The sequence below is a fragment of the Amphiura filiformis genome, chromosome 8, assembly GCF_039555335.1.
Source record: "Amphiura filiformis chromosome 8, Afil_fr2py, whole genome shotgun sequence".
Classification (NCBI taxonomy): Eukaryota; Metazoa; Echinodermata; class Ophiuroidea; order Amphilepidida; family Amphiuridae; genus Amphiura; species Amphiura filiformis.
The window spans coordinates 64,126,599-64,138,667 of record NC_092635.1 but is presented as its reverse complement, the minus strand read 5'-3'; the positions used below and the strand labels follow the sequence as shown (position 1 = coordinate 64,138,667).

Here is a 12,069-nt window from a genome sequence, read left to right as displayed (position 1 = left end):
TTCAAGACCATTTATTCTTCCTAATAAATTTGACTGTCAATATTTTCTTGCCTTAAATATATTATTTTACTTGCGAAAATAACATTCAATATATATTTTAGAGATGTTGCTTATAAAAGCTCACAAAATTATGTTCATAAAAAAATGTAATTTACAAGAGCCTAAAAACCTTCCCGTCATGCACAACGATAATCAGTGTCATGGCGGCGCCCATGATAAGAAAATGTGAGAGTTTGGTGCAACTGCAAGCCTAAATAAAGATTTGGCTTGAGTACCCGTTTGAACCCGGCAAGATGAATAATCCAGGACCTAGTGACAAAAATGGGGCTTCTTCGTCATCTTCAAGTGTGACGCAAGAGCTGGATCGGCCTCAACTTACAGAAGTAAGATCACATTTCAGAAAGATTTTGTCACTGACACTGCTGTTCAGTTTGTGGCCGGCTAAAAAGCCTAAGTAAAAGGGGAGGGAGGGAAAGCATTTTTGGCAGGTCGAAAGGGGGGGGGTCAACGGAGATGCCAGTTTTCAGGTTTTAACCTGAATTTATTTTCAGCCTGTTTTTCTTCTTCTTCCATTGGAGTACATGTACATCCCGGCCGGGCTCCATAGTGTAGGTATGCTAGGTGAATTCAAATTTGCCATCAAACTGCATCATTTTATATATCAAATTAAAGTCCTTGAGTAAACAAAGCCAAAACTGAAAACCTTTTTTTCATAGCACTTTCCGTAGCAAAGTTACATCTTGTCAAAGATTGACTTTCATCAAACAATGATGTCAAAAAGATTCAGCTAGCAAAATTCACCAAAACGGCATTTCGGCGGTGTTTCTAGATCTTAATCTCATGATGATAGCAGCTTTTTTTCTTTTTTTTTTTTTTTTTTTTTATGTTTCTGTGTTTTTTATTTTTATAAGATATCACACAAAAAAGAATTACAAAGCAATCATAAAAAAATCACAAAAGATCACCAAAACAAACAAAAATTGCACAAATTTAACACTAGTGATACAATCCAGCAACAAATGTTGAAAAATCATAGCATACCTCATAGCATGGATCATGCAGCCATCAAAACTTAATGAAATAGATACAGCAAAAATTACAAATCAAACCTCCATTTACGGAAATGGGCAGAAAGCTTGTCTTTTCCCTTGGCAATAAAGTATTCTGTTTCCCTATTAAATTTAACATGGGCCCTAAATCCAATAAAATAATGGAACTGCTATCAAAATCCCTCTAAAATTCCATGACCATGTGCGAGTGACTTATCACCATAAAAAATCATATATTTGGGTCAAGTGAAGTATAGAAAACATATTTATGTAGGTTTCTTTCTTCGGCCAGTTGTTTTAAATTTCTATGTAAAAATGCATTGACATTGTCGGCGAATTTGGCTGACTAGCAAATGTGTTTGCCTGGCATACCTACATAGTGGAGTATATATAGTCGTACTTTTTGGGCTTTTTGGCCTGCATTCACATGCTTTTCAGGTTTTTTGAGTGAAACTGACTGGCATCTCTGAGCTGGTCAAGCGATTTGTGGCAGGTCGAAAGGGGGAGCAAGCGATTTGTGGCACAGATATTTTCAATTTTGGGCGACATTATATGGCATTTCTATATGAAGGTGTAGTAGGAAAATATTAGGAACATGTTCAAATATGCAAAATTTCCTGCTCGCTGCACTCGCATTACTGTGATAAGACAGTTTAAGGTTTTAAATTTGGGTTCCCCAAAATCTTAGTGGGTAAAGGGGGGGCAAAGATTTTTGGCATGCCAAAAGGGGCAAGTGATTTTGGCACATCAAAAGGGGGGCAAAGGGGATAAGCGATTTTGGCAGACCACTTTGAGAATTCACCATTTCGGGGTACACATTTTATTGCACAACCCCTTAGTCCTGGCCTAGTGCATCTGTAGTATCATAAAAAATTTTGAAGTTTAAAATATCTCCTTCAAAATGCAATCAAATGAAAGATGCCAATTTTCTTTAAAAAATGATGGTTCAACCATGTCTGGTTAAAGGAAGGTGACCCGATATATTTGGAAAATCGAATTCTTTAAAACTCACCTATAACATAAAATATCGTCCCTTTCAAATATTCATGCAAAAAGAACATGTACGGTAAATGTTCTTTGTAAATGTGACTAATTCCTTATAGAATTACTGACATTTTATACAGCGTGATTTTGGTAGTCTACAGTGTTTTTATGAATGATAATCATTAGGCCAAATAAAAAAATAAACATGTTTCACGTCCCCTCCCGCTTCCTTTTTTGAGGTTTCTTCAATTTTTGAGGTTTCTTCAATTTTGTTTTTATTTTTTGAAATTCGGTTATAACTTTTCAAAAAATATGTCTGGGAAGTAGAGATGCTTTCTATAGTCTTGCTAATATACAAGGAACACTTTTATAAGGTTTTGTGATAGGTAGAGGGGGCCTATATCTTGGCCTTATGATCATGTCATAAATTGATATCAAATTAACATATTGAAATTAGGCGTTCCAAATCGGTGTATTTCCGAAGCTATGATAAAAAAACTGTTGAATTAGTCTCAAATGTGGTATACCACATTTGAGACTCAAATGTGGTATACCACATTTGAGACTAATTCAACAGTTTTTCTGATGATTTCTCTGAAAATATACCGATTTGGAACGCCTAATTTCAGTACCGTACCGGTACCGTAAAGCGGGGTGACTTTAGACAGTGGGGTGACTTTGGACACGCATAGGACAGGGTTGCTCAATTTAAATCAATGATTTTTTTGAAAAAAATTGTGATTTAAATCAAGCAACCCTGTCTTACATATACGTGTCCAAAGTCACCCCAGTGTCCAAAGTCTTTACGGTATGTTAATGAGAAAAATATGAGCTTTCCTCTGGTACCAAAATCTGCATTTTGATGGGGTAAAGTGGGGGGATGAGGTTGTCAATCAGGTTACCCACCTTTAAATAATAATAAAGTTAAGTATGTCGCCTTTTTCTCATTGCCCAAATTGCATTGGCAATTGCAATTTTTGGATCACAAAAAGTTTGTTCATCCAAATCATGTGCGGCTTGCCATTTAGCATGATTTCGACATTTTCCCATTTGAAACCTGTGCTAAATTTTAAACCATTTTCGCTAAAATGCGTTTTACTTTCATGAGACATGATGTCCAGTTGCTTGTGTGTGGTTATTTAGCCTAGCATCCGTGAATACACCCTATTACAACATAGGATTTATAAAGGATAAAAATGAATGTTGAATTATTAATCAAAACTAGCAGGTCGAGGTCAGGCCTCATCACAAAAGGCCTCATCATTCTATATAGACCACTTGACATCATTGTTTATCAACAAAGGCGAGGGATTGGTCTGTCGATATGCCCGAATGAACCGCTTCACTGTTCAATGGCTTTCTTGTACTATATGACATGTGGTGGGAGATTTAAAATACACATGCCCTGAGCAGATTACGATGCGCACACACACTGCAGGGCTAAGAATAATGGAAAGTACCATAATGCGTGCGCATACTGCCGGGCAATGACGTCACATGTCAAGTGGTCTATAAAAAAACTGTGTAGCATGTTATTTACTTCAGATAAAGTTCAATATAACTACATTGCTCAAAACTAAGTCCATTATCTATAGTTAATTGAATGTTTATTGACTCTTGTAATAACCCATGTGTATAAACCTGTATAATATTGACAAAGACAAATATCCCTGACACCCTGACCCTGACAAAAGCTAGCAATGAGTTAATAAAAAATCCTTTAAAAAAGGAATGGGCACCCAATGTGAGCTTGGTCGTGATGTGGTGAATTTCATGGTCTTTATGTTTGGTATTATTATCTCTTGCAAACCTGGTGACACCTCATTACAGAAATCAGACCTGTTGATAGGTTGTAAGAGGGGATAGCCTTTTCCAGGCACGAATTGGGCCATATATAAAGAAAGTTTTGCTACTTTGCAACGCAATAAAAACTTTATGCAAAAATCCTGAAGGTGGCTACCGAGGTGGCTTAAAAAACTAAATGCAAAATGAGCTTTTTAAAAAATATTGTTTTCCAGAGTCAAGACGCAGGTATCATTATTAAGCCTCATATCACTTATTTATTGTCAAATAAGTGCAGAGTAGGTTAGATATGAATATTAAATGTTAGATCAAAGTACATGTACTATACACTTGATCCGTGAACTTGTCTTTTTTAAAGACAAATTCTTGTTTTCTATTTTTTCCTCTTTTTTTTCTTCTTTTTTTTTGCTTCTCGATTTATTTTTTAATTCATGTGTCTTCATATCCTGTCCACCCACCTCTGATCTGTACATGATAATATCATATTACTACCTCTCTTCGTTGTCATGGTTCTGAGAAAATAACCAGAGAAAATTGCTGATTCCAACCAGTTTTTATGTCTTACTCACAACACTGTAAAGTTCTCAGTGTATTGTAGGCTCCTTCTAATTATTTCTTGCTGCCCTAAGAACCTACAATACACTGAGAACTTTACTTTATTATGAATTTATTATAATTACCTGTAATTTTTATGACACAGGCAGCAAGAAAAATCCTGAAAAATTTAGAGATCAGAGACCCTGGACCACTAGCTATGGATTTTGCTAACTTCAATCCTGAAAACAGCAGGAGGGAGAGAAGAAAGTTTCAGCTTCAACAGCAGCAATTGCAGAGAAATGAATATAGGTAAGCCAAAAAATACAAACAAAGGAACATTTTACAGATTAATTATTTTATTATTTTTTCAGACATGGTGCAATTTGGTTGAATGAGTTAAAGGGGCATTTCATGATCCACAGCCTCACCCCCCCCCCCCCTTTTCTAAAAAAAAGGTGAGATTTTTATACCTTTGGAAACCCATGGCTACACAATGTATGTGTGCAAATCGCTTGACAAAATTATCATCATATTTGTATAATGTTCGTAATACACATAATCATGCATAACTCACAAGCAAAATCAGAATCAATTGAAATTTTGGGAATAAGCTTTTGTCATGGATTATTATCTACTGAAGCATACCATTAAAAAGAGGATGTTAGAATCACAAAATACTTGATGTTGAACAAGGTCCTCGATAGTGTCAAATTTTTATATAGCAAAAATGCTATGCAAATATTAGTTTTTAAATATTGTATAGCAGTTTGTACAGCAATTTTCATCATATTTATTTTGCATCATGATAAATACAGCTTGCGCTAAAAAACCGAGGATTTAAAAAGGCCTATAAATATGTGAAACTATTGAAGGCCCATCTCTTACATAAATATACATGTTTTATAGAATAAAAAATATTATGTGTTGCCAACCAATAGGCCTTAATAGCAATAAAAATAGATTGTCATGCTCTATTGTTCACCAAGCCTATCCTTGCATAATTTTAAAACAAGTCAGGATTCAAAATGTTCTCTGTGCGATGGTTCTTATATTGTAAATTTGAAACATTTTTCTAAAATTATCGTAAATAATAATGGCAGATTAAAAGAAACATTAATTGCACATCACACGTGTAAAAACTTGCGTAACAAATATGCTATGCATAATGGAAATTGCATAGCAAACTGACTAGATTATATAGCAAAGCAAACTGCTATGCGATACCGGCTATTGCGGACCTGTCTACTATTATGGAGTGAGGAGTGTAGCATAAATATATATTATAAAATTTACATTGCAAATTTCAAAAAATCTAAATTATTTCATATCAGAAATTCAGAAGGACATTCCACATATTCAAAATGCAGTTTGATATGTCTGATGTGCTCTCAGATCAAAAGTACTGTACAAATGTTGCTATCCGATAATATACAGTTTTCTTTTTCTCCTTTTATTTACTTCTCGCAAAATTACAGACAGAAATCAAAGAGGCGGGAACTCTACGATGAAAAAGGATGTTTGCTATCTACCAACTTGGACCTTTGTGACTGTTTAGAATTGAACTGTCCAGGTTGTCATTACCCATGTAACAAGTGCAAGTCACCAAAATGTGGCGTGGATTGCAGGTGTAATAGAAAGTGGGTGTATGAACAAATTGAGAATGAAGGCGGTGAATACCTCGTTAAATTTCCAATGAGTACAATATGAAGAAAACACGCAACGCAATTGTTTAATGATGGTGTTGACGGTGGCCACGGTTGCATGGTATGCCTATTGGTTTGACCGTTTGACAAAGACAATGATGGATATTTCACGATGGTGATGCCAGTGCCCACAGTTGCATAGTATGCCTATGGTTTGACAAAGACAATGATGGTTATTTTGTGATGGTGTTGTCAGTGGCTGCAGTTGCATAGTATGCCTATGGTTTGACAAAGACAGTGATGGTTATTTCACGATGGTGATGCCAGTTGACAAAGACAATGATGGTTATTTCACGATGGTGATGCCAGTGCCCACAGTTGCATAGTATGCCTATTGGTTTGACAAAGACAATGATGGTTATTTTGTGATGGTGATGCCAGTGCCCGCAGTTGTATGGTATGCAAGCCTTACATTAGACAGGTGCCGGGCGATTTTTACCCAGTGGTTCTAACCTTTTTGGCTCCTGGTTCAAGTGAAAAATGCATGGACCAGGAGCCACTAAAAACAAGTGTTTGGCTCCTGGTATAAAAGCTTAAACTGACCAGTATAAACTATTAATTTATTGACTGGTTTCCTACTCAGTTGGCAGGTCAACATACATGTACATGGACAAACCCAGTGCTTTAAAAAGAAAAAAAAGAATAGGCCTAGCAGTTTAATTCATCTTACAAGCAACTAAAATGCCATTACAGTCCTCAGCAAGTAAAGTATTAATAGGTGTGTTTAGACGGTAGCCTATATTTGAATGTTACTTACAAGCGAGCCAGCAATTAAATTATGCTACAAGCGAGTGTGTGTCCACACCGGACTTACTTGTAAGCCAACTCACTTGTAAGAGTGACCTTCACTGGTAAATTATGCCATGATTATACACAATCAGAATAGGATTGGGTCATCAAGGTCATGCTTACAAGCGAGCTAACATGCAAGTCTTGTTCACACTGGCCTTATATTTGAATGTTACTCGCTACATGTAAGATATCTTACATGTAAAATTGTCACTTGTAACTTGCATGTAGCTACATGCGAGTGCGTTTAGAAGGGCACTACATACAAGTTTACATTTGAATGTAGTTACAAGCGACTTTACAAGCGATCGTCTGAACAAGCCTAATACTAGTAGTCCAAATGTAATTTAAATTGACCTTGGATGTCACTTTGACCTTGTTGAGTCCCCCAAATCCCAATACACTTGTTGAATGCAATTTTCTTATCTGGTTCAGTTCATGAAAAGAGTGGGTCACTGGGTTGCCAGTTTTATTTATTTGTATTTACAAATTTAATTTATAAAAAATTGATGTTTTTTCTTTGATTTTGTATGATTTAAGCTTGGGCTACCATGCAAAAATTATAAAAAATATATATTTTTTTAAATTGGTTGGTTTAATTTTGTTTACACACATAATGTATAAATAATGCTCGAATGGATAAAACCTTCATTTCTTGAAATTGCTCCTGGGTTTGCAAAAATGGCTCCTGGTTCAGCAAAAATCCCCCAAGGACCAGGAGCCGTTTTTGGGCTCCTGGTCTTGACATGCTTAATGTAAGGCTTGATGGTATGCCTACTGGTTTGACAAAGACAATGATGGTTATTTTGTGATGGTGATGCCAGTGCCGACAACTGCATAGTATGCCTATTGGTTTCACAAAGACAGTGATGGTTATTTCATGATGGTGATGCCAGTGGCCACAGTTGCATGGTACAAATATGCGTATTGGTGTGACAAAGACAATGATGGTTATTCATGACGGTGAATCAGTGATGCCAGTGCCGACAGTTGCATAGTATGCCTATTGGTTTCACAAAGACAGTGATGGTTATTTCACGATGGTGATGCCAGTGCCCACAGTTGCACAGTAGTATGTCTATGGTTTGACAAAGACAATGATGGTTGTTTCATGATGGTGATGCCGGTGCCTGCAGTTCCATGGTACATGCGTATTGGTGTGACAACGACAATGATGAAGCTAAAGACAAGTAATTAGCTGATCTGCATTTTAGGATGAGCCAACTTCCTACATTTATTAACCCTATGGGAACTATTGGCCAAAAAGAAGTTTTCATTATCAATTGGACCAATCAGCAACATTGTTAGAATGATTTCACCACACAAAAATATTGGGGTGAATTATTTGCAAAACTCTATTCTGATTAGTGATTAAAGTGAAGATAACATGTAATTGACCAATCAGAGGCAATGTTAAATCGGCAGGTAGTGCTCTGGGGGTTAAACAATGAAATCCAAGTAGGTGTCAAAGGAGCAAATTGGCTATTCCATTTGAAATCCACACTACACCTGTCAAAGATGTTAGAAATATCCTCCATGGGGGGAGTATGGATTTTAAATGGAATTATCACATTGAACAGCTCCGTTTGAATTTCATACACCCTCTGAGAAAGATTCATCCTGAATCTTCAATAGAGGTAGGGTGAGTTTTAAATAGAGTTAGTTTAATGTGTTGATCCATTGAAAATGAGTCAATTATTCAATTGAAAAATTGTACTTGCCCTGTGGAAAATGGTTCCAAAAAGAATTCTACAGGGGGAGTGTGGTTTTAAATGGAAAGTTTAGGAGTCATTAAAATTTACCAAAACCAAAATCAAAGTATTTTTTCATATGAACCAAACACTTTCTATCGGGTGGATGATTGGTGTTGACCCTAGAAACCAGTAAATCTCTGTATATCTGTAGCTGTAAGTGTTAGCTGTATATAGTGCAGACATAGGTGACCATAAGTCAGCGCGACTCTATACTTATTCGTTGAGTTGGTAGTTTCAAGATATACATGTATACGGTCTGACTAAGTTGGATGTTCTTTGTTTGCCAGTAGTATTATCCTTAGTGAATGGCCCATTGTGCCCCCATTCACAAAGGACATCCTTTTCACAAAGGACATCCTTTGTGAATGTGGTTACAAGCCAGTAGTATTATCCTTAATGAATGGCTCCGGTCCCCGCACTCCGTGCATCCGCGGGTATTCATGCTCGTCGAAAATTTAGCGAAATAAGGGGTGTTTTCAGATGAAGAAACGCGATTTGCGAAACACACAAAAAAAGGGTGTTTTTTCAAACCATGTGTTCGCGAAATTGAAAAAAAAGGGTATTTTCATCAAGCAGCCTACGCGTTTCTGCCAGAAAAGAGTATATAAGAAATATTGTTCGCGTTTTAGCGAAAATAGAAGTATTGTCGAAGGGCAAATAATTCGCGAAATCGCTAAAAAAAAGGGGTGTTTTTTTCCTTTAAAACTTAGCGAAATGAGATGCAAAAGGGGGTGTTTTTAAAGTTCACCGACAAGCATGAATACCCGCGGATGCACGGAGTGCGGGGACCGGGTGAATGGCCCATTGTGCCCCCATTTATAAAGGACATCCTACCAACTCAACAAAATGAGTATAAAGTCGCAGATTTCATGGTAGCAGGTCTCATATGTGCTTCTGAATGTTGCAATAATCCATTTCAATACAGTAACCAGCCAGGCTGTTCACTGTTTGTGGAAACTACATGTAAAGTGATTTTTTTTGTTGAGATCTTTGCTATGAAATGAACATTTCAGGGAAAAATTTTTCAGTAAATATAGTCACACAATTTTTGCCAGAAAATCAAAAATAGGCTCACTTTAGAAAATGCAGCTATTACAGAAGGAATTGAAAAGCTAATTGTTCCATGTAGTTTCATGCCCAATTTTGTGTTTGAGAGTGAAATATTATACTTTTAGACCATCTTAATTTAATAGTTTGTCTCAAAGCCCCTGCGCATGATATTCAGATTTTTCTGCTGTTAATGTATTTTTTTTTTTTTTTCAACCACACAAAAATCTCATGTCTGACTTCGCCAGGAGGTCAAAATAACCTAAATCATAAATCTGAATAAAATTCTTCATATTGATCACAGTGAAACCTCCTTGAGAGATGAAAAGGGGATTTATTCTTGTCAAAAAACAAGATTAGGTTTTTAACTTGGGAAGGACTTTGAGATGAACTATTAAATCAAGTTGGCCTTATATGGCAAGCATTATTTCAGTACCGATTTAGTCAACTAGAATACAACAGCATGCAATCTTAGCTAGGATGGGTGTAAATGTTGAAATTCCATTGTTTGAGTAAGTTTAAAATGCTTTCAACCAGACACCCAGATTTGAAGAAAACATCCTTCGCTCAGGGAAGTAGATGGACACCGAGTTATACCAATACAGGGTCCTGCCGGTCCTCCCACTAATGGAAATTGTGTAACAGTTCCATTATTATCAGGTCATTCAATCATGTTATAAATATCCATTTTCTTGGAAATAAGTTTTTTGTTTTGTTTTTCACTTGAAAAGTGTGTCAATAAATTGTGAAAAGAACAACTGTTTATCGATGTGAATATTTTACCTGCTCTAGAATGGCTGTCGAGTTCTTATTATTATTTTTTATTATTATTAAACCTCTACCTATAAAGTTGGTGTTCTCTATTTGATGTGCACCTGTACAGGCTGAGTCAAAAAGAAGTAAACTCATGTTTGAGGGGCTGTAACTCAAAATCTGCAAGGAATCTGCGAAAAATAAAAATACCACTGGAAAAAGCAAATTCTACATGTCTAAATATAAAAAAAGATTTGTTGCAATTGCTCACAGCAAACTCAAGTTATACTCATTTGAATACAACCACCCATTTTTGTATTCAAATGAGTTAAACTTGAGTTTACTGTGAGCAATTGCAACAATTCTTTTTTATTTAGACATGTAGAATTTACTCTTTTTAGTCGTAATTTCATTTTGAGCAGATTCCTTACAGATCTCGAGTTACAGCCCCTCACCCTCAAACATGAGTTTACTTCTTTTTGACTCAGCCTGTGCAATCCAGTGGTGTGTCGATGTAATTGGGGCACACATTCTGCAAGCTAGTAAGTATATCCTTTTTGAATGGAGGAACAGGAGGAACATGAGAACTACCTGCCGATAGGCCAAAAGAAGTTTTCATTATCAATTGGCCCAATCAGCAACATTGTTAGAATAATTTCACCACGCAAAAAAATTGAGGTGAATTATTTGCAAAGCTCCATTCTGATTGATGATTAAAGTGAAAATATAATGTAATTGACCAATCAGAGGCAATGTTAGATCGGCAGGTAGTGCTCAGGGGGTTAATATTAGAAATAAGCGAAAAGTTTTCAGGGCCATCAAGGCCAGGGGGTTAGCTAGCCAATCATCATTTTAGACAGGCAGTTTGCTTCTGGGATAGGCAAAATTAATGCTCTTGATAATGCTTAATTCTACTAATAATACCTAAATAAGTTCTGTGACCTCAAAACAAGACCAGACAAGTAAATCAAGGTTATAGCAATAGCTATTTGAACTGACTAGACTCCCTGAAGGGGCAGAGGTCTGGTTTATATTTTCAGGGTCAAATTTTGGACAGGCAGTTTGGTGAAAAATGACAGGCACTTTGTAAATCATAGCTACATGTAAGACCCTGGTCAGGGCCCTTAGGTCTGACAATACAGGGTGTATCAAAATAAAGTATACAGTTTGAAAAATGAGGCTAGTAAAATAATTTAGCTGAATCAACATCTTGTCCCACAACAGTAAAATCACTGGCATGTGACCATTAATAAGGACTCATAATTTTCATAATTTTGGGTTTTTACTGGGGGAAAAGGGGGGGGGGGCTGACTGGGGGCATTTTAAATAAAAACATGACTGAGACTTAATTTCTATAAAGAATGTGGTCAAACATGTGCCTTTTATGTTGCTTTGATTTTAATTTTAACTCCATTTTTACTTGGCTTACAAAAATAGCCACTGAGTCCTTATTAAGGGTACTTGCCCATCAGTTTCATTCAGGGGCGTGTTTGAAAAACGGCACAGCGCATTAGTAAAAAGAATAAAAATACTAAAATTTTCACGGGGTTCGAACCACTGCCAATTGCACTATGAATGCTAAAGATGCCTATACTGTGCCACGGTGACTGTGGTTAACATTTGGCGATTTTCAAAGATATACATATCAAC

At 36.3% G+C, this 12,069-nt stretch overlaps 1 protein-coding gene across 1 annotated transcript; it reads left to right on the top strand.

Moving 5' to 3' along the window:
• The first annotated feature begins 192 nt into the window (after nucleotides 1-192).
• On the top strand, nucleotides 193-10,397 carry LOC140159349 (ARL14 effector protein-like). Its single transcript, XM_072182798.1, has 3 exons — nucleotides 193-383; nucleotides 4,537-4,682; nucleotides 5,849-10,397. The coding sequence occupies exons 1-3, from the start codon at nucleotides 294-296 to the stop codon at nucleotides 6,078-6,080; spliced, it is 468 nt and encodes a 155-aa protein (XP_072038899.1). The 5' UTR covers nucleotides 193-293; the 3' UTR covers nucleotides 6,081-10,397.
• Nucleotides 10,398-12,069: the final 1,672 nt, after the last annotated feature.